The sequence below is a fragment of the Halichoerus grypus genome, chromosome 5 (genome assembly GCF_964656455.1).
Source record: "Halichoerus grypus chromosome 5, mHalGry1.hap1.1, whole genome shotgun sequence".
Classification (NCBI taxonomy): domain Eukaryota; kingdom Metazoa; phylum Chordata; class Mammalia; order Carnivora; family Phocidae; genus Halichoerus; species Halichoerus grypus.
The window spans coordinates 138,390,913-138,414,616 of record NC_135716.1 but is presented as its reverse complement, the minus strand read 5'-3'; the positions used below and the strand labels follow the sequence as shown (position 1 = coordinate 138,414,616).

The 23,704-nt window shown below is 36.5% G+C and overlaps 1 protein-coding gene and 1 pseudogene across 3 annotated transcripts in view; both read right to left on the bottom strand.

Annotated features, from left to right (window-relative positions):
- Nucleotides 1–208: 208 nt before the first annotated feature.
- Nucleotides 209–1,033, bottom strand: LOC118535109 (rRNA-processing protein FCF1 homolog pseudogene; annotated as a pseudogene).
- Nucleotides 1,034–1,146: 113 nt separating this feature from the next.
- The window catches only part of TM2D1 (TM2 domain containing 1), a 48,593-nt gene continuing 26,035 nt past the window's right edge, over nucleotides 1,147–23,704 (bottom strand). The window contains exons 5-7 of one of the 3 annotated variants that reach the window (XM_036091356.2): nucleotides 18,642–18,715; nucleotides 6,093–6,222; nucleotides 1,147–4,116 (exon numbers count right to left, since the gene is read on the bottom strand). In XM_036091356.2, the coding sequence (XP_035947249.1) occupies nucleotides 6,112–6,222; nucleotides 18,642–18,715 (185 nt within the window). In that variant the 3' untranslated portion in view covers nucleotides 1,147–4,116; nucleotides 6,093–6,111. Of the gene's footprint in view, nucleotides 4,117–6,092; nucleotides 6,223–16,306; nucleotides 18,527–18,641; nucleotides 18,716–23,704 lie in introns of those variants that run through there. The other 2 variants (XM_078073044.1, XM_078073043.1) reach the window with 2 other exon arrangements.

The window sequence follows — 23,704 nt, the reverse complement described above, 5'->3', positions numbered from 1 at the left end:
AGAATAAAGACCATTGAGATTGAGCTTCCTACTTACTTTTTTTTTTTAAACAATGTCAAAAAGTCAGTGTATTTAACCATACTTAGCTTGTAACAGAGCAAATGGATAAATGGAATAATAATTCATGTTACACCCTATTATTATATGAACAGGCAACAGAAAAAGTTGGTAAAGGAAGGCAGAGGAACTCTATCTTTAAGAATTAGAACTAAGGGACTCCATAATCATCTGGTATCCACTCAAATGTTGTACCTATGGTTAGAAATGTACATGATGGGAATTCCAGGGATCTTCCAGATCCTTCATTTAAGATCCGGTCAACTGTGGCCACAATGTAACACTTGTGAGCTACTGTGTACTAAGCAGTCATCTGCATAAGTTCCTTTGTGTGTCGTTTGTAATCCTTCAAATCTTGGATCCCTGGCAATCTTTAGGGTTACACAATACTTCAGCCCCAATTTCTCAATTTCAACCATTATGCAGTCAGTTATTCAAGGGATACACCTGGCATACAGACAGTCCATCATGGACTATACTAAGTTGAGTTTGGCTTTAATGGAAAAGTTTGATAAAGTTGATATCAACCAGGATGTGGCCAGATGGGCCCAGCCACATGTTATATTGGAAAAATAAGCAGGAAGGATGTTGGGAGACTTCTCTTTCCTTTGGTGCACTGGGATCTTTCTTTTCTTTTTTAGGTGTTAATCTATTCCTCTCTTTAAGTCTCTCATCTCTGAGTCTAAGCATTCACTTCATGGTCATATACTTCGCCTTCTTTTGTTTCCCCATGTTCACACTGCACCTATTTCTTCCGGGATCACCTCCTACGTACTCCTTCTTAAAAAGCCTCTATCTTGAAGCTTTCTGGAGGGCATTAGATAATTCAACTATTCAGCATCTTGTGCCAAACTACTCAATTTGCTATCATTCCCCAATACTTCTCCATTACCCTGGTTAACTAGGATTGTGTATAGATATCAAGAACTTTAATATATGATTTTTTTTACTAAGAATGGCAATTCTAGAGAAAAAGAATCATAAATGTGTGTTGTTGATTTATTGGAATAACAAATACCAAAGAATACACAAAGGAATTACATAAATAAATTATGATACAGACACGGAATATTCTGCAGCCATTAAAAATAATGTTGTAAAAGGATATTTATTGAAATAGAAAAATCTTTACAATGTGAAGAAGCAGGCTACAAAACAGTATGGATAATGTATCATTTTTGTGAAGAAACTAATGCATGAAAAAACTACTAGGACAGACATAAAAATATGAACATCGTTATCTTTGAACTATGGAATTTTTTTTCTTTATACTCTTTTGGTGTTTTCCAGAACTTCTGCGTTATACTTGTATTAATTTTGTAAATAGAAAAAAGCAAAATGGATGCTGACTTAATGAGAGAAAGGAAGAGGGAAGGTGCCAGAACCCTGGGGAATATATACATTTAAGGTGTTTGAATGAGGAAGAGGAATTGACACCTTGGACTTGTACTTTTTAAGAACTAATTTTTCTTTTTGCTAGTTCTTGCTAATAGATCTATTTTAGCTTCCTAGCTGCCTATCAGTATTATATACTTAACCTAGCCTTAAGCATCTAGGTTAAAATAAGGGGAAAAGACACACATTTTTTTTGTAAAACAAAACATACCCACAAACCAGTATTTCTTATAGTCCTAGGAATCCCATGAACAGATGCTGGCCATACACATAGCACAGTCTTTCAAGTCCTAAAGAGGTCTTTTATTTTAATACAGCATAGGTAAGAAATCCTCCTGGGTGAAGACGTACTTCTGGAAATTGTATTCATTCTTTTGGCCTAAAGTAGTATCATTTGAAAATATTTCTAGAGAAACACTGTTTCTGTAGCATTGAAAGAACCCATTCCATCCCATCCTAGAGGGTTTAGGAGTAACCCAAGGAATGACCAAGCTAATCCATCTCACAATTTTGGTCACTGCTCTAAAAGCAGAGTTATCATATAAAACATCTCATACAGAGGCGCCTGGGTGGCTCAGTCGTTAAGCGTCTGCCTGCGGCTCAGGTCATGAACCCAGGGTCCTGGGATCGAGCCCCGCATCGGGCTCTCTGCTCCATGGGAAGCCTGCTTCTCCCTCCCCCACTCCCCCTGCTTGTGTTCCCTCTCTCGCTGTGTCTCTCTCTCTGTCAAATAAATAAATAAAATCTTTAAAAAAAAAAAATCTCAGACAGAGGACTCAAAATATGATTCGTACTCACAGACACTACTAACAAATAGCCAAAATAAAATAGTGCTCCACGAAAGCAAAACGAAACAAAACAAAAACAAAAACTGCATTTACATGTATTAAATGCATTTACATAAAAAATAAATATAATAATATACAGGAAAACCATTTGTTAAAGAATGACATATATTAGGCAATAGAGAATTAGGCAAACCGGAAAATCTGAAGTGTTCTTGTCATGTAAATTTAGGAAATTATATAGAGAAAACAGAATCTACAGGTTTAAGAATGTATTGTGAAGAGACTTTCTCTCTAGATTTTCTCTACAACCCTTTCAGAGTACAACTTATATGAATAAATACTTTGAGAAGCACCTGCTTTGAAACAGACTTCCCACTGGCCATGTTAATAACTAACAATCACACAAGAATCAAGATTACTTTTCAAGATTTGATTGCAGGTACTTCTTATATAATTGAACTTACATGGCTGTAGAAACGTAAAGACTTCAAATCTGGGCTTAGGGGATCCTAAGGTTAAACTCCAAAGCACTGTTTGCAACCAAAAGGAGCTAGGAAGTACCAGAAAACGGGTATCTACCAGCTAGCTTAACTGCAGCCAGAAATACTATCACTGTGAAAAGTCGGTCCCCAGGGAACATTAGCTCCTGGAGGGCAGACATGTTTGCTTGTGTTTTGTTCAGGGCTGCACCCTAGCATCTAGAACAGGGCCTCCCACGCAGTAGACACTCAGTATTTTAACTAACGAATGGATCAGAGAGACCATTCTTGGCGTACATGAGGAGTCAATCCAAATTCATTTCATGTATCAATACTGCATAATCTCCCACCAACTGCAGAAGCTGTTACTGAATGACTAACACGTTAGGAAGCTAACTGTACTGTCACTGTATACTTCTGAGCAAAAGGAGCGATAAAAAACGATGGTTTTTACTTTTGAGGAGCTGGGACCCGAGTAATTGTGAAATTGTTATGCCTGTTACTAAAGAAAGCATGACAGTATTATGAGAACATATAACATTCCCGGTATTTCCATCTTCTTACCACCCTCCCAAATGCGGTGAGGAAGCCAGTGCTAAGGTACAGGGTCCCCCAGACACTGGTGCCTCACCCAAGTCACTTGTACCAGCATCTGCCTGGCAGCGCTAACAGATGGAAGACATTCATCATCTGTTTGGTGTTCCCACCTTGTCCATCCAGCTTCAAATATAACTGCGCTGAGCTAGATGAGTCAGCAGCTGGTCTTCCAAAAGCTACTGCATCACTCCCAAAGCAAAAAGGAACAAGTTCACACTTCAGAGGGCTGCATCAGTGCCACAAGTATCCATGCTGCCTCAAGGTTTCAGACTCCCCAGTGATCTTTCACTCGATGGATACCAAGGCAGAGGCAGATCTGAAAGCTGCAGAAAAACAGGTGGGTTCTCATACACAACTGTGGCTCCAGGCAATATAGGAAATGGTGTTTGTTCACACTGTGGATTAACTGCTTTGAAGGATCAAAATGCAGAAGACCGCTACATTCAACATATAAGGTTTTCTTAATAGTAAAGCACTAAAAAAAATGTGAATAAGTCATTCTTTTATTTTTCAGAAGCGAAAATGACAAGTCGCAACTTGCCTTTGGAAAAGGCATTAAAGAATATCGGGGTAATAAGCTATCTATCTCATGGAGACAGTAGCCTAAGACTCAATTATCACACAGCTCTCAAAGAAAGTCCAATTAAATAAATCTCAGAATAATATGCTTTTAAGTAAAACAAAACAAAAAATATCAACAAAAAGTTATAAAGAATCCATAAAGTGGTATATGAAGAAAAAGGAAAATCTGGAAATCCACATACTGAGAGTGCTCTATTGAAATCAAGGAAGCCCAAATCCTAAAACAGAAAAAACAAATACGTTAAAACACAGTATTTTAAGAGTCAAATGACGTTACTACAGATGCACATTTTAACGCTTCATTTACTCAGGACATTTTTTTCTTTCTCTTGGAGCACTTCTATATATACTGTAGGAGATCATGTGAATGACAGTGCAGAGATCTGCCTTCTCAATGAGCCCCTTGAGTTTTAAATATCAAATCTGAGTCTGGAATCCCAATTAAAAGTTTATATAATAGACTACAGAGAATGAAACTGCTTTCTAAACTGCATTTGCTTAACTCTTCCACATTATGGCTTAAAAACAATCTGTAAACTTTTGAAAGAGACACAACAATTTACAGTATGAAAACAGGGCTATGTGAAACTATACATGCTTTCTCATAAAGTAGGACTGACAATTTCCAAAATGCAGATGCTTACTGCAAAATGACAGAGTTGGTGGGGGATGGGGTGGGGGGGGTAGTGCAGAACCACCAGTGGAAGGCACCAAAATCCTGGATTCTACATTCAGCTTTGTACTGATTAGTTGTATCTTAGTCTCGACTTAACTCAGGTCTCAATTTATTCCCTGGTAAGAAGAGGAAGATGGATCTCTAAGCTTCATTTAAATCCAAAGATTCTTATAGTTTATAAGAAAAGATTTGAAAAACTTTTTGGCCAATCAGTTGAATAAATTCCTCAGATCCTGACAGGGTCTGTCACTGTTCAACTCTCATGAAAATAACTATAAAGTAGATCCCATATTTTGTTGTGAGAAAAGAAAAAAAAAATCTACCTTTGTGGCAAAATTATACTTCATACACTACAACATAGAAAATAAATGTCTGTTCCTTTCCTGGCCTCTAGAAGCACTCTCTGAGACAGAATCAACTAAAAACCCTAGGATTATGACTATGGCCAAAACGTCTAGCCTGCTTTGGGATGCCTGGGTGGCTCAGTCGGTTGGGGGTCTGGCTCTTGGTTTTGGCTCAGGTCATGATCTCATGGGTTGTGGGATTAAGCCCCATGGCAGGCTCCACGCTCGGTGGGGAGTCTGCTTGAGGAATCTGTCCCTCTGCCCCGCAATCCGCTCGCATGGGTGCTCTCTCTCTCTCAAATATGTAAGTCTTAAAAAAAAAAAAAAAAAAAAGTCTAGCTTGTCTTTCTCTCTGCCTTCTCTCTGAGAGCTGCTAGATGGTTCAAAGTGAACTATCACCTAACAAGTACCCTGCACCCTACATGTTATATAGGACTTCTCCATTGCTGAGGAGATTGTGCTAGGGAATCATTTTCCTGATAGTCTATCAAAATCCTGAGAAAAATCTAGCATTATTGGAAGATTATTTATTAGAATAGACTAATGTATGGCCCTGGAAATAAAAACCTTATAGTAGCAGAGTCCTAGAGAACCAGAGAGTTGAACCAGGAAGATTGATGATATCTCCGACTTATCCAAGTGTACTACCTATTTAAAGCAGCAGCCAGTTAATAATTCTCATGGGCAGGGCCAAACTTTAGGTTAGAGTAAGTACTTATAGTAGTTCAGGGTTAAGACTCAATCAACCTTCAGGTTTAGGGAAGAAGAAAAGGAAGAGGTTTAAGGATCATATTGACCCCAGGAAAGCAGGAGAGCAGCAAAGACATGCTGTACTGAACTCTCTAAAACACATACTTTCCTCATAACCATCATGTAATACTATGAAATATCTTTTTGCTTTGATGTTATCTTTTTGTTGTGAACTCTGTCTTCTAACCATAATCTCTGCAAAGAAAGAGAGACTGAATCAGGAACTGCACGAGCAATGAGGGTACATAAAAATGCTTTACAAAAGACTAGAGATGGTTCAGGTAAATGGAGACCTGTGTTTCTAGATAAGCAAAATGAGAGGTTTATAACATTAGATGATCTTAAATTTCCTGTGGCTCTCACATTTTCATAATTTTATACAGATAATATACCATAATAAAGATTATACATGCATATGACTTACTGTTTCTTTTTAAAAATATTTATGGATATAACTGTGTTTTTCTAAATGTCTCATTAGTAATACTCAGTCTTGTAAGTCTGGTTCCATAATAATCTATAATGTAACTACTTCCATCTGAAGGTCCAACGATCTAGAAGAGAAAATTTTCAAAATTACCATTTTACAAAAGACATTTTCACAATATTTTGTGTTTACTTTGCTCGGTTGCTACTAAATTATTTCAGCAGCACCAAAATACAACTTAACTGAACTCAAGCAAAAAAAGTAACTTAGTGGCCCTGGTAGCTGAAAAGGATATTGGGGACGATCACAGGATCCAAAGAGCTGCAGGAACCAAGGCCTCAAGGACTGAAATTCCATGAATAGCCCCCCCCTCCCCTTGGTCTGGCCTGTGGGCCTTTTAGCTCTTCTGCCTTCATTCTGCAGAGAGGCACTCCCACTTGCTTGCCAACAGCTCCAGATTTACATATTCAAAGCTCAGCAGCTCCCGGTAGAAAGTATAATTTTCTTCCTCAGTGTTTGTATACAAATTCCAGGGAAGGACTGATTTTGGGTTTTATGCCTACTGCTGGACAAATTATGATAGCCAAGGGAATAGAATTAATGTGATTGGCTAGGCCAGTCCCTGTGGGAGTGGGAGGTAGTGTGAGGGACAATCCTTCCAGAACCACGCGGAATGGAAGAGATAGAAAAAAAACAACACATGCTCATTACAGTCATCTTGTCCACTTAATCACATTTCTGACAATCCAGTTAACATGATTTCTACAAATTATTCTTTAAGATACAATCTTCATGGGGCGCCTGAGTGGCTCAGTTGGTTAAGCGTCTGCCTTCAGCTCAGGTCATGATCCCAGGGTCCTGGGATCGAGCCCCACATCAGGCTCCCTGCTCCACGGGAGGCCTTCTTCTCCCTCTCCCACTCCCTCTGCTTGTGTTCTCTCTCTCGCTGTCTCTCTCTGTCAAATAAATATAATCTTAAAAAAAAAAAAAAGATAGCGATCTTCAAACTGTAGCCTTAGGGGCAAACAAAGATTTACCAAGATGTATGTGAGCCCAGATGGTTTAAAGGAAATCAATTTTGAGACCCTTAATTCCCATAAATACTCTTTGTAAAAGTGATCCACCTGATACCAAGCCATGGTGGGGGCAGAGTTCCCTTCCCACTTCCCTCTCCCTGTGGTCCTTTCTCCAGGAGAAACTTGATGACAATAAACCACACGTGCCATCAAAGCAGGTATTATGATGGAACAGTGCCTCTGATGAGCCAAAGAGATAAGTCAAAATACTGGACTTCAGGAAATCTCCTTTAAATCATTTTTTAAAAAGATTTTATTTATTTATTTGAGAGTGAGAGAAAGCACAAGCAGGGGGTGTGGCAGAGGAAGAGGGAGAAGCAGGCTCTCCGCTGAACAGGGAGCCCAACTCCACTCAGGGCTCGATCCCAGGACCCTGAAATCATGACCTGAGCCAGAGGCAGCTGCTTAACCAACTGAACCACCCAGGCGCCTCAGGAAATCTCCTTTAATCAAGAGTCCAAAAATATGCTTGCTCTGCCTCATCTTTTTCAAAAGTTGCATTCCCAGTAACATTTTACTTTTTTTGCTTAAAAGTAATTTGCTAAATCATTTTTATAATATGTAATATGCTTATGCTGTTTTGATCAACTGTGTATCAACAATTATAATGACAACAATCCAGTAATTACAGAAAATTTTATAATCTTTTAATGAATCATGAAAATCATGATAATGAAAATGATCAGCAGAAGATTTTTCAAGCATAAAAAACATAGAGAAAGTCAATTATCATATGGTTTCACTTATCTGTGGAACATAAGAAATAGCATGGAGGACATTAGGAGAAAGAAGGGAAAAATGAAGGGGGGGAAATCGGAGGGGGAGACAAACCATGAGAGACTACCGAACTCTGAGAAACAAACTGAGGGTTTTAGAAGGGAGGGGGGTGGGGGATAGGTGAGCCCAGTGATGGGTATTAAGGAGGGCTCTTATTGCATGGAGCACTGGGTGTTATATGAAAACAATGAATCATGGAACACTACATCAAAAACTAATGATGTACTGTATGGTGACTAATATAATAAAATAAATAAAATTTAAAAAAATATTACATTAGGATAAAATTCTGTGGGAGAATGGAACTAGAAATACAAATTCAAGGAGAAAAAGAAACTATGTAAAAATCACAAATGGTTAGTGAAGGGTTCATTCATGTCTTTTTTAAATGAATGATATTTAAAATTCTATGGTATTTATATTCTGTTGGATACATTTTAAAATTGATATAACAGTTTTATTTAAATATGTCAATATTTGCAAACCAGAAATTATATCCTTTGCAACTATTTAAACTTATGATGGAAAACTTAAATGTCAACTTAAAAACGTGTGGAGGGTAGGGATTTTTTTAAAAATTCTTTCAGGGGTTATACAAACAGAGTTTGAAGAATACTGTTGTAGTGCATGCTTCGTTTTAAAAATAAGTTTGGGGGGCGCCTGGGTGGCTCAGTCGTTAAGCGTCTGCCTTCGGCTCGGGTCATGATTCCAGGTCCTGGGATCGAGCCCCGCATCGGGCTCCCTGCTCAGCGGGAGGCCCGCTTCTCCCTCTCCCGCTCCCCCTGCCTGTGTTCCCTCTCTCGCTGTGTCTCTGTCAAATAAATAAATAAAATCTTAAAAAAAATAAAAAATAAAAATAAAAAAATAAAAAAAATAAAAATAAGTTTGGTTTTTAAAACTATTTGACAAATACTGGATTCCTACAACACTCCAGGCACTGTGCTAGGCATTATACACATAACAGTGAATGAGATACAATCTCTGCCCACGAAGAGCTTATACTAGTGAACTATAAATATTAATATTCAAATAACACAAAGCACTTTTGTGCTAAATACCATGCTGGGTACTGTTATGCACTCTGCTTATTTTCCAAAGATTAAATTAATTCGGTTTGATATTTATGAATGTTATTTAAGAATGTAATAAAACCTCGGGGCGCCTGGGTGGCTCAGTGGGTTAAACGTCTTACTCTTGATTGCGGCTCTGGTCCTGATCTCAGGGTCTTCAGATCAATCCCTGGGTCAGGCTCTGCACTCAGCTGGAGTCGCTTGAAATTCTCTCCCTCTCTCTCTCTCTGCCCCTACCCCTGCTCTTTCTCTCAAATGAATAAATCAATCTTTTTTTTAAAAGTAAAAAATAAAAAAGAATTTAATAAAACCTTTTCAGTGGTCAAGGTCCCACAGGAAACTACTCTGAGCATTAAGCCGAGAAAGAGAACGAGTAACTAGGAGTCACAACGTGTTTTGAGACTGGACGAGGGGAACAAAGAAAAACTAAAGCCCAGCCTGTAGAAATAAATCAAATCATATGGCAAAAAAACTGCCTAATTAGGAATATGTGCATAGCTTGGGACCAGGCCTTTTGTCCCATTCTCTTTTTCTTCCTTTGCCGTCTCCCCTATTCCTGTTGAAAAAAAGTATTCAAGGCTGGAAAAAGGAAAATACATGATTAGGTGACCTTTTCATATCATGCATTTCTATTAAGTCTACCTGAGGTTCACTTGCCTCTCTTGGGAAATGTAAAACTAACTAAAGCCAATTAGGACCCATATGTTTTACAATCTTGTAAAGTCAGTAGTTAACATATAGAAAAATAATAAGGTGTTGTTTTTGTGTTTTTGTTTTGTTTCCTCTGTTCTGTAGAGAAGATAGCCCAGAAGGATACAGTTCTATTACCTGTTAATACATGATCTAACTCTGTATCTAACTCAGCCATTTTCTTACCATTTCTCTCCACTCAAACTCTGTCACTGTGGCTCCTCAACAACCAGTTCTAGCACGGGAATTCCACTCCTCCTTCCAGAGACTGGGTCTGCCTGGGCACGGAATCTAATTCTGGCCAACCACCGATGATGCAAGTTCACTGTTGGCATATCTGACCTTAAGAAGATATGTGGGGGGGGACATGGGTTCTTTCTGCTGCTGACAGTCCCTATATAATGAAGTGATGCTAACCAAAAGACCTGAAGATGGCAAAGAGAAAGAAGGAAGGAGAGAGGGAGAAATAGGAGGGAAGGAAGGGAAGAGAATGGGAGGGAGGGTCCACCATTATGTCTTTCAGCTCTAAATTAACAAATCTTATAACTACCTTAAATCTAGATTCTTGGTATGATAGAGTAAACTACCGTATTATGAAAGCAAATTTAAACTGAGGTTTCTGTTACTTGTAGCCAAAACACCTGATAATGCACTAGTTTTCAGCGCCCCCCCCCCCCACTACTGCCAGATCACCAAAGCACGGCTACTCTCTGCTAAAACAACCTGAAGAGCTGCCCCGAAGACAAATTCGGTCATTGTGGGAAAGCACCAGAGGAAAGGAGAACTGGAAAAGGAGGAATCCTCTCTGGATCTCAGGTTTTTGTATCCATATAAAGAGGAATAGAATAAGCTGATCTATACGGTACTTTTTAAGTTCTACATCTTGTATGACTATGACATTTAAATGTAAACACATCTACAAGGTATTATCAATATACTTTCCTTTGAACTATGCCATCAAAGAAGAAATTGTTCATCCTACTTAATGTTTAAGAAAACTATCTGTTGCAAAATTTTCAACTATTCTCACCAAAATCAAAAAATTAAATGCTTTTAAGCATCTTATATATACTTATGTACATGTGCCTATTGTAAATTCCTTTATTATGAGTATATTATTAAATTGTTAATTATAAAATTACAAGTCTTTAAAAATATCCCATGCTGAGAAATTTTTTACTCACTTAGATATGCCAATGTCCATTTGTTTATTGGCAACAGAGTATGAAACCTAAAATTATGTTTGTTTCTCTGCTAAGAAATAGCCTGAAGCCAAATCTACAGCATGAAGTATTTCCATTTGATAAACTGGGGAATATTTCTATAATCTATGGGTCCAATTCATGGACCAAGAGGTTGCTACAGGTCTTCATCTTCCAAAAGGGGAAACAGGAGGGTCACTACACTGTGGGAAGCTATTTTGTACAATGGGTATCAAGGTCTCTTGCGTGAGAAGCCTTAAAACCACAAGAAAACAACATCATATCCTCTATATTAGTTTCCTGTGGCTACTGTAACAAGTTACCACAAACCTTAGTGGATTAAAACAGTAGACATTTACTCTCTCACAGATCTAAGGCCAGAAGTCTAAAATCAAGGTTATCTGCAACAGCCCCATACCCTAGAGACTCTCAGGGGAGGATCTGTTCTAAACCTCTTCTAGCCTTTGACAGCAATCAGTATTCCTTGGCATTCCGTAGCTTATGGCCATATCACCCCAATCTCCGTCTTTGTCTTCACAACGCCTTCTTTGCTGTGTCTATCTTTTCCTCTTCTGTCTCCTATAAGGACACTTGTCATTGGATTTAGGACCCACCCAGATAACCCAGGATGACTTCTTCATATCAAGATCCCTAACTTAATCACATCTGCAAAGACCCTGTTTTCAAATAAGGAGTATTCCCAGGTTCCCGGGATTTAACATGGGTATCTTTTGTCCTACCATACTCTCCTACGGGAAATGGTGGTGGGGGGCGCCTGGGTGGCTCAGTCCTTAAGTGTCTGCCTTCGGCTCAGGTCATGATCCCAGGGTCCTGGGATCAAGCCCCACATCGGGCTCCCTGCTCCACGGGAAGCCTGCTTCTCCCTCTCCCACTCCCCTTGCTTGTGTTCCCTCTCTTGCTGTGTCTCTCTCTGTCAAATAAATAAATAAAATCTTAAAAAAAAAAAAAAAAAAAAAAGGAAATGGTGGTGGTCTGGAGGCATTGCGTGGAATTTAAATTCTTTGTTTCTGATTCTCTTTAGCAGCTTAAATGCAAAAAAATCTTGTTTACTTTAAGAGGTAGGTTTTTCTACAGGTACAAAGTCTACAGCAAAAAGAATAAACCAAGAAACTTAGGAATACACATTAAAGTTGAGAATGTTAAGAAGTGGTCACCAAATTCCCTTTTTTTGTTCTTTACCTCTGATCTCCATTCTAATTCTCTACAATCCCCACTCACCACCTACCCACACAAATAATGAGCATACACTTAATTTGGTATATGAGCTGGATACATATTTATTTTTAAAAAACATGTTCTTTAAATATGTATTTTTAACTTATCCAAATAATATTGTTGTGGACCTTGTTCAGTTTTAAACTATTCTCACAGTATACTGTAATTTTAAGACCTTTCCATGTAGCATATGTACATCTAGATAAGTGCTTGTAATTGCAGCCTAGTGTTAAAGGATGCATCCATTCTCTTATTAGTGTACACATCTAGGTTGATTCTAACTTCCTGCTACCACAAACAGGCTCCAACAGACAAAATCTTTGCACATGACCCCTTGTGGACAGCAGTACAATTTTTTTAGAGTAAATGCCCAGAAGTATTTATTTACATATTAGTTATTTGGGTGATTCTGTGAATCACCTATTAGTTCACTGTACTCATTTAACTATTAGGATCTATATTTTCTTGTTGATTTGCAGAAATTATTTGTATATTCATCGTATCAATTCCTGTTGCTAGTATCCTTTTATTCAGTCTATTAAGTGTTAAGTTGGTCTATGCTTATGGTATCTTTTTTAAAATAGAATTTCTTAATCTTAAGGTAATCAAATTCACTAATTTTTTTTTCTTTATGATTTACATTTTAGGGATATTGTTTAAAAAGACTTAACCAATATAAGATCATGAAGATATTCTCTTCAATTAGCTTTATATAAAAGTTTATCTTGGGGTGCCAGGGTGGCTCAGTCGGTTAAGCGTCTGCCTTCTGCTTGGGTCATGATCCCGGGATCGAGCCCCACATGGGTCTCCTTGCTCAGTGGAGAGCCTGCTTCTCCCTCTCCCTCTGCCAATCTCTCTCTCTCTCTCAAATAAATAAATAAAATCTTAAAAAAAAAAAAAAAGTCTATCTTCTAAGAATATACCCAAAAGAACTGAACAGGGTCTTAAATAGATACTTATACAAAAATATTCATAGCAGAATGATTCACAATAGCCCAAACATGTAAACAACCCAAGTGTCCATCTACAGATGAATAAACAAAATGTGGTATATACATACAATGGAATACTCTTCAGCCATAAAAGGGAATGAAGTTCAAATACATGCCACAATATCAATGAACCTTGAACACATTATTTAAAATGAAATAAGCCAGACATAAAAGGACAAATATATAATTCCACTTATATGAAATACCTAGAATAGGCAAATTCACAGAGACAGAAAGTAGATCAGAGGTTACCAGGGACTGGGAGGTGTGGGAAATGGGGAATTACTGCTTAATGGGTACAGAGTTTCTGTTTACAGTGATGAAAAAGTTTTGGAAATAGATCATGGTGACAGTTGTACAATATTTTGAATGTCATTAATGCCACTGAACTGTATACTTAAAAAAGTTTAAAATAACAAATTTTATATATATATTTTTACCACACCAGGAGACAGCTTACTTTATGTGAACTTTATTAATATTGTAGTTTTGTTTGCAATTTATAAGCTTTTGATTTTGTTAGTGGAAAATGTATTTTTGCTTGAACATATTTAAGTAACATTTAATAAATTAATTAAAGAAAAAAATGTGGTTACTAGTAAGTACTTTCATACCTAACCTTTAACAATAGCTATCTATCTATGCTCCCTCATTAACGTCTTTGCATTGTCACTGAAGTCATACTGGCTTAGGTAACTCAAATTATCTTACAAATTTAAAATGTTATGAATGAATTAAGGAGGGAAAGGAAAACTAAGAACACTTTATACAACTCTATCAATGCACCCTTTTATGCGATCTAATCCACTTAGGAGTTTCTCCATATGAAGAATGCAAATACTATCACTGGCAAGATTAAATCATCTCCTAAAGACCTATTAACCTGGTGAAAAAAGTAAAATGACTGCATTGTCTGCAATTAGAGGACAATGATGCAAACTGTGTCCTCCTAGTTCTCCCAAAAATACATACATTCTTTTAAAAGTCAAATTACATTTTTGTGTTCATAGCTGACTTCTGTGTGGTTAATTTTAATGTGAGGCCATTAAAACCATCTGATTAGTCACATTTAAATTAAACGCCAAAATTCCTACAAAGTGCCAGAAGTTGTGCATGCAGACCCCCTGACTTCATTTGATGTAAAGACTGGTTAGTATTAATCCTAAATAACCAATATAAACATCATTCCTCAAGAAATGATTAAGATTCATACATTACATCTCCTGAAGAAAACACAGCTTTGGGATTAATCTCAAAACCAGTTTAAGATACTCTTTGTTGGGGCGCCTGGGTGGCTCAGTTGTTAAGTGTCTGCCTTCGGCTCAGGTCATGATCCCAGGGTCCTGGGATCGATGTGAGCCCCACATTGCACTCCCTGCTCAGCAGGAAGCCTGCTTCTCCTTCCCCTACTCCCCCTGCTTGTGTTCCCTCTCTCACTGTCTTTCTCTGTCAAATAAATAAATAAAATCTTAAAAAAAAAAGATACTCTTTGTTTTTTGAACATTCCTTTAATTCACTGAATAAATACCTGCCCACAGGAAAAGTGAACTAAGTGAAATGTGCCTGATTAAGGTCACATGACAGAGCAGAGGCTACACAAATTATCAGTCTCCTCAGTTTTCCAGTTTATTTCCCCAGCAAATCACACCAGGGTTAAATAAATAATAGAGCGGGCTATTTGAAAGACTTGATATCTATAAAATGTCTACTGGACTTTGATCAACTTTTCCAGTACTGGTAACAGATTTAGGGTGATTACAGATTTAGTTCTTCCTTTGATCAACAGTATACGTATGTCACAGGGCAAGGGAGTAGGCTATGTCTTGGACAAAACAAACTGGCGAACACAGAAGTGAACCTACAACTTGAGCCTTGCTCATGTTCTAAACTGAAAAGCCTAGTCTTTTAAAATTTTTAGTAAAATTCAAAGAATTTAAACAAGGTAAAATCACATTTTTATTTTAAGCCTGCAGTTCCCAAGGAAACATTTTATTTCTGATAATAAATGGAATCTTATTATCAGAACACTTTTGGGATAGATTATAAGTTTCTCTAGGGCAGGACCTCAACTAATTATACCTGATTGGTGCTCACTAAACCCATTTTCATCAGTGGCATAAAACCTACTATTTATAGTTTATCATATCAACTTTTATTCATTACTTCTCAAGTGACACTAAGAAATTTAGAACTTCAAGGTCCTAAAGAAAAAGCAAGCACTTTTTAAAACTACCTTTTTTAGCTTCTCATCTTCCCTGTAACTGGTACAAAGCTACACTTTTCACAAGGTATACTGCATTCAGTTCAAATCAGCCAAAATTTTCGATAGTATATGGGTTTAGCATACTACCAGTGCTATAGTAAAAAAACTTTTTTTTCTAAAGAAATTTATGTGTGAAAAGTAAAACCTCATGTCTAAAAGTTAAAAAATAACACAGAAGTACTATATAATTCAGTGCTAAAGTGGATTATCTATATTAAATACCAAACTAATGAGATATTTTATAAATTTTACAAATTTGTAAAATTCGTTAATGTCTTGAAATTATGCTGCTTCTGTGAATTTCTACTGCTTATATAGTTATTAGTCCCTTAAGGAGATCTACTCTGTAATGTTAACAGGAATAAAAATGAAAGCAATTTCTTCCATGATGCACAGAATTTTTTAAAATTGTCACAAAGTACCCTGACTTCCTTCCTTCCTACCACTTTCTACATTCCATTTCATATTTCCATTTTCCCTCTACCCATCTTCATCTTTCTGATTTGTGGCTATCTTATCTCCACTTAACAAAGGAAACTTTCTTTTCCCTTTTTTTGCAGACTCCACATCAATGGTTTTGGTACAATTAAAAACATCCAGATTGTGTGAGTGAAAAAAGAAGTTTAAATGAAATCAAAATATTCTCATTTTTTCTGATAAAAAAATTAAATGTCTAATCAATCCATCATAACATACATATATAAACATATAAGCACAAAGAATGAATGTCTTAAAATCTTCAGAACTGCCTTATGAATAATTATACATACAGTAATTATACACAACAGTTACCTATAATTGAAAGACTGTATGTTACAAATATATCACTGATTTAGATTTTTGTTGAATGCACAAAAGGGCTGAATTAATTCTATGTATTATTTTATACTATTAATTCACACTGCCATGTTCATACTTTTTAAGAACAAAAAAAGAAGAAACTTCGAAAGTTTATTAACAAATAGATACTCATTGAAGTATTTTCAGTAAATATAGTGACATGTAAAGGTTACTTCAGTAATATGTGCATTATGCTTTATATTACTTTGGTTCAAAGAAGAAATAACTAGACCTATTTTTTTAAAGGAGGATTTTCCTGGATTTTTGTTATAAACACTGTGAAGCAAAGTATGTTTTTATAGGTCTTGAGTTCATGCACAATATGTTTCTGGGATCATAGCCCAATAGAAAAACATCGCTATTCACTGGGGAACAATATTTAATGGCAAAAAGAAAAAAAAAAACAGGATGGAGAGAATGAGAAAGAAGAATAAACAAAAAGATGATGGACAAATGTAAAAGGTCTATGAGACATTGGAAAAAATATATTTGGGACAAAAACATTAACATAGTTTATGATATTTATATTAAAAACATTTTATTTGTTGAAAAAATAATTCTTAAAAACTAAAGTAGTCAACATCACATGTTAAGTATATTACATGACATGTAGAATAAGGCTACCCCTCTTATTTGGCTACATTTGAAAACTTATTTTTTCCCCAATCTGAGAGCAGTCTAAAGCTAATGTGGCCATAACTGTTAAAATGTCTTAGGGAAATGTGCTGCAGAAATTCAAACACTCTAATTCTGCCTCAGTATTTCTTAATGCAGTAGGTTCGGTTGGAGATCTTAAAGAACGATTTGTTCTCAGAAGTTCAGGCATTCGTGTACCAGAAAGCAATCGCGGAATCAAATGAGCTCTATAATTTGATATAAGTAAAGCTTTATATAAAGCAATGACATCATCAAAGAAAGAACCTAGTGTGAAAATATTAAGTAAACGGGTTTCAAAGACATTGAATTCTAGATATTTTAAAGAATCCCAATAATACATGAAATTCCTTGGATCCTCATTTAAAGTGAGAAATCCATTTCTAAGCATATGTGCACAAGTACCTTAGCCTCTTCATGCCTGCCTGCCTGTCCCCCAGTCAGAGAAGGCAGGATATTTGGTTAGGCATATGTTTATGAATAAAGACAGGAAAATTCCAACTTTAAAACCAAATATTTTCCTTGTTTAATTCTGGTATCTTATTGGTCCATATGCTGCCTCCTCCTCACAGTATGGTACCCTCCTCACAGTATGCTACCAAAATCTCCTGGATTTTGACTTTCTTTTAAAACATAAGGATTAACATCAAGCAGACAGAATTGAGGAGTGGAAATATTGTATGAGAAAGAAGACCAAAACTGATGATGATCTACATACATACTGACACTCTTGCTGAAGACATGAGGTGCTCCATAAATGCTTACTGAAATGCTGTTTTGTGAATTTGTTGTGATAAATTCATCTCCTTCTCTAATTTAAGAATCCTCATAAGTTAACCACAATCGGTTCAGTGTAATTTAATGTAAAACATCTGGTGGCACTTTTAAATGCTAAAGGATAGCATTTCACACACTACGCCTGCCTCCACACTATCGCAGCAGGAAAAGATGAGGTTAACACAGAGAAGCAGAGAGAGGTATCAGGAGAGTTCCTGAACACTTCATTTGCTTATACAGATTTGGTTGTACCTGAGGCCAGCCCCACTCCTAGATTTTCTACAGAACGCTCAGACATTCCTTTTTTCTTTCTGGCTTAAGCTAGCTGGATTTCAGTTTCTACCATTTACAATCATATTTGAGCATAGAATCCTTTTTTTTTTTTTTTTTTTTTTAATGAAAAGATAGTAGTCTTTTAGAACTACTAACTGGTAGAACACAGGTTGGGAAATGTTACTTGGAAACATGGCTATGATCCCTTAGGTGCAGCATCTAAAGAACTGAAAAAGTATTCCTAACTGCTTTCTAAAATATTTATTTTTTAATATTTTTACTTTCATTTTTATTTTTTTTGAAACAAGAAAAGAACTTATTTCAATGAGGCCAACACTGGGAAGACAGTGGACTAGCGTCTCAAAGACTGTCTCCAAAGTGCTGGAAACACTTCCAGGTTTTTATCAGGAAAATGTGGGACAAAGGTCGGTGGGTATGTGCAGCAGGGGCAGCAAAGGTCAGGTTGATCACTTTCTTGGGGGTCGGTCACGTGGGGTCTCGCTGGCTCGGGGCAGCCCTTATTGCTTGAGGGGGTAGTTTCAGTTCCCATTGGGGGATACTCTGCCCACAGGGTCTTTTGCCTGAGTTAAGAGATAAAGTGTGCTTTCTAATATATTTAAAATATACCAGGAAAAGATCACAGAACTCAAATTTGAATGGAAAAGTAGTTCATTTTCTGGACTGAAACTAACTTACCTGCATTGAAATAAGAATGAAATCAATTAGGCTCCCAATTCCACAAAACCCTACAGTGCAAAACTTTAACAAACCTGGAAAAAAAGATAAAGTCACTTAAAATTCTGGAAGTTCTATAAATATTAACTTTTCTATTTCCCAATAAATCATTATGTATACTATACCACAAACTCTTTATATCAAGAATATAAAATTAACACTTTATTTTTTGTGTGTGATTAATCACATTTTTTTCCTTTTTTTTTTTTTAAGATTTTATTTATTTATTTGACAAAGAGAGAGAACACAAGCAGGGGGAATGGGAGAGAGACAAGCAGGCCTCCCGCTGAGCAGGGAGCCTGATGCAGGGCTCGATCCCAGGACCCTGAGATCATGACCTGAGCTGAAGGCAGACGCTTAACGACTGAGCCACCCAGGCGCCCCTAAAATTAACACTTTAAAAAACTCAAATCTTCACCTGAAAATATGAGAAAGGTTTAAAACACCCTCCAAATAGAAAAGCTACAAAAAAAAAATTAATTCACTTAACAAATAAGTATTATGAACTGAAATAAAAACTCACTCTAATCTCACAAAATTTCTTAAAAGTCCTAAGGAAATAAATCTTTAAATTGCATTACGCCAGAGCTATAGAACATCTCTTAGTCCTTATTTATTTAGACTTAATACATTATGTGATTGAAATTTTAATACACATTTACACTAGAAGTTCAAACAAATAAAGATTGTCAAGTCACAGAAAAAATAACCAAGATGAAACTTTGATCTTATAGTTAAACTGCAAACTTTTATTAGCAACCCAATTATCTTTATCCTATACTTAATTATCTTAAATTTATCCTATATTTTTTAGAAAAAAGCATCTCATGTTCATTAATTCTACACTCAAAATCAACAATTCTATGCACTATATACATCTCTGCCTTCAGTCACAACCTTGGAACTAAGGTACTGAACAGATCATTACAGAGCATAGAATCTAGGACATACACAACGATATAAGAGAAAACCATGATGATGGAATAAAGAGACAGGTTGGGGGTGCGGGTGGGATGAGTAATCTTTCTTCTATATTTAAACTTAAATTGCCTTCCAGACATATAAAAATGGTAGGAAACAAGACTCTTCGTGAAAGGGTAGTTCTAAGTATCAACTACAAACAGATGCCAGCTAAAATCACAAGAGTGGATGAGATCACCTCCTGCACACAATTTGGAAATACACAAATAAGACTGAAATATGTAAGCACATTAGATGATTATTTTTCCCTTTTTAGTATTAGACATATCACAGAATAATGTTGTAAGTACTAAGATAACACACGTTCGAAATCACTTTAAAACTACTAAAATATAGAGATTATATAAAATTCTGCTTTCACTTTTCTCAAAACATTTGTTATGTTACCTATTATTTTATATTTGTTCTATCTGTCTCATGGAAGTCCCATTAGGGGAGGGTCTTTTATCTGGTTTATTTACTCCTGCGTCCTTAGTACCTACATCGCCTAACACATAGTAGATGCTTGATATTTGTAAAATGAATGGATAAGTTGTCTCAGCTTTTCTGTTTCCTAAAGACCTCTAACTTTGTAGCCATTATCTTATATAACTACTCCTTTAATTATTTTTTTCATTAGTTGCATTTTATTATAGTTGCCCAGGGAACTTGATCCACTCAACTGGTATATTTTCTCCATTCACTCATTCACTCTAGTTCTGAAATGTATCCCTCTTCACACAGCAATTTAATGTAAATTTGGAAATATCACAGAGGTTCCCTTTCTTCAACTTTCTTTTAACAAGATTAATTTTAAGAATGGTTCTGGGGCACGTGGGTAGCTCAGTTGGTTAAGCTCAGGTCATGATCTCAGGGTTGTGAGATCGAGCCCCCATCCGGCTCAGTGCTGGGCATTGAGCCTGCTTAATATTCTCTCTCTCTCCCTCTGCTCCTTCCCCAATGCCCCTCTCCCCCTCTATTAAAAAAAAAAAAAGATTTTCAAAAAGTTTGTCTTTAATTACTTGCTACTCTATTAAGAAAACATAACCATGTCAAAGCCTTTGCTCTTGTCATGACCCCTTCCAACAATATTCTGTAGATCTCATTTCTCAGGCTACTTCTTCAGAGAAGTCTAACATGTCTATCTAATGCAGCACACAGCTTCCCCACAAAGCCCCTTGCCCTATCACATCTCCCCTATTTATTGCCTTTTTGGTGCCAATTAAAAATCTGTAACAGCCTCATTTGTTGGTTTGTTTATTCATTCTCTGTCTTCCTCTGCCATGTAAATTCCTCAAGACAGGGTCCTTATCTTACTCAAGTCAATTCCTTGAACAGTACCTGACAGACAGTAGGAGTTTGATAAATATTTCTTGTATGACTATCAAAAACCTAGCAACAATTTAAATGTTTAACAGGGAGAAATTATCTCAGAAAATTAAGGTATACCTAATAAGAGGAGAGAGTACTATGCAGCTATTTAAAACAATGACATAAAAGTATATTTATTGGCAAAGTAATGTGATAACACTCAAAAAGAGAACAATAATGAGTCATTAAAATCTTGATATTCTGCTGCTGAACCCCTTCTTAAGGGTGCTTCAGAAAAATGAACAGAAGAGGTTCCTGTTCAGATAAAATATTAGATAAGGGCATGATATGTGTGTTTGGAACTTTGGTGAGTGTCACCTACTCCTGAAGTCACACATTTAAACTACAGAACAGATCCAAGATGATACTTAAGCATTTAAGCAATCTGCAAACTGACCTACAGTGACAGACAGCAGATGAGTGTTTGCTTGGGAAAGATAAGGGATAAGGAGGGCCAAGAGGCAGGGATTACAAAGGGCAGGAGGAAGCTTTGGGGAGTGACATATATGGTCATTATCTTGATTATGGGGACTGTTTCATAGGTGTACACATATGGTAACTTATCAAACTGTACATTTAAAATATGCATGTTAAGATGAACCATGAGAGACTATGGACTCTGAGAAACAAACTGAGGGTTCTGGGGGGGGGATGGGTTAGCCTGGTGATGGGTATTAAAGAGGGCACGTTCTGCATGGAGCACTGGGTGTTATATGCAAACAATGAATCATGGAACACTACATCAGAAACTAATGATGTAGTGTATGGTCATTACCATAACATAATAATAAAAAAAATATGCATGTTAATGTATATCATTTGTACCTCAATAAAGCTGCTTAAAAATTAAGGAACTAAGTTGATCATTTTTTTTTAATTTAAAGATTTTTATTTATTTATTTGACAGAGAGAGAGACAGTGAGGGAGGGAACACAAGCAGAAGGAGAGGGAGAGGGAGAAGCAGGCCTCCCGCCGAGCAGGGAGCTCGATGCAGGGCTCGATCCCAGGACCCTGGGACCATGACCTGAGCCGAAGGCAGACACTTAACGACTGAGCCACCCAGGCGCCCCGGAACTAAGTTGATTATTAAAAAAAAATTTGAGGGTGCCTGAGTGGCTCAGTTGGTTAAGTGACTGCCTTCAGCTCAGGTCATGATCTCAGAGTCCCAGGATTCAGTCTCGCATCGGGCTCCCTGCTTAGCAGGGAGTCTGCTTCTCCCTCTGACCCTACCCCGTCTTGTGCTCTCTCTCACTCTCTCAAATAAATAAAATAAAATCTTGAAAAAAAATTCAAAGTTTAAAATCATTACAGTGATTTACATCCTGTTTCACTCCAAACCTATAATATTAACTGTGGTCCACCTATTTCTGCAAATGTAACACAAAGGATAAGTTTAATAATGGAAGTTGCCAATACTGCTATCTTAAACTTGTTATAGCTTTCAAAATATAAAAATATTTTATGAAAATAAGATAGGAAGGACATTAAGGGTTAAAGGAGATAATGAGAAAAAGTAAAAACTTAGAATAGTACATGGTACATGGCAAACATTTGAAATGTTAGCCCAGCCATTATGTCTCCTACCACTGTTTCACCTATTCCTACAATTATTATTCACTGAGAAATGTAGACAGCATAAATTACATTCTTTATATAATAGGATCATCTAACCTAGTCTCTTATCTTGCAAATTCCTTCTGCCTGGGTTACTCCCAAACTACCTGAAGATCCCTTCCAATGTGCAGTGCTCTTGTAGTCTCCTCAGCCATCTCTACATTTATATGTGTTATGCTATTCTCTACCTTGACTCCTCCTCTGCACTCCCCACCCCGTTCCCAATCATCTAACTAACCTCTAAGAGTTGTTTAAAACTTCTAGAAGTCTTCTCTAATGTCTCCAGGATGAATTTAATAATATTCCTTGATGCTCCCCAGCCCTGCCCTTAACTTTCAGCATTGCACATATCCCATGATACGGCTTATATATTTTTATTTATCTGTCTTCCCCTTCCCTTCCATGAGCAACGGGAAGTCACTACTGGATCATTCCCATGCCTAGTCAATATGACTACTGAAGGAACAAACCCTATCAAGAGTAAATTATCTTATTTGCAAACAATGATCAACTTGAACAACACAAAGTGGCATACATTCTAAAGCATTTATTAAAACCAATACAAACCATTACTCTTATAGATTTCATTATTTTGAGCATAATACCAGTTTTTTAAAAAGTGAGGTTATTTGTGAACTACCAAAAGTAGACTGACATTTTTTTTCCAAATAAAAAAGTGTCTCTTCGTACAGACACTATTTACTAACTTCTTATTTGAAAAGGAGTATCAGCTTTAGATTTTAAAATCTGTTTTAAAATTCCAAATAAAAGTGTTTCTAATAAAAAAGGATCTGTTTTTATCCTGAACCATTACTATTATATATTCTTTCAAAAAGATTATGCTGCCAGATGACATTAATAAAGCTCATGTTTTGAGTATACTTTATACTTTAGTAACCTAAACTTTATATTTTAAAAACATGAATTCAATCAAAGGATTTATATGGGTATAAAATAAAAAGAACAGAGATTAATTTGGGGTATTTTTTAAAATTCTGGTATTTTTTTTCTTTTATTACAGGTTGAGTCTTGCAAATACTGCTGTCTGCATAACTGTTTTAGAGAATGTAGATTATTGC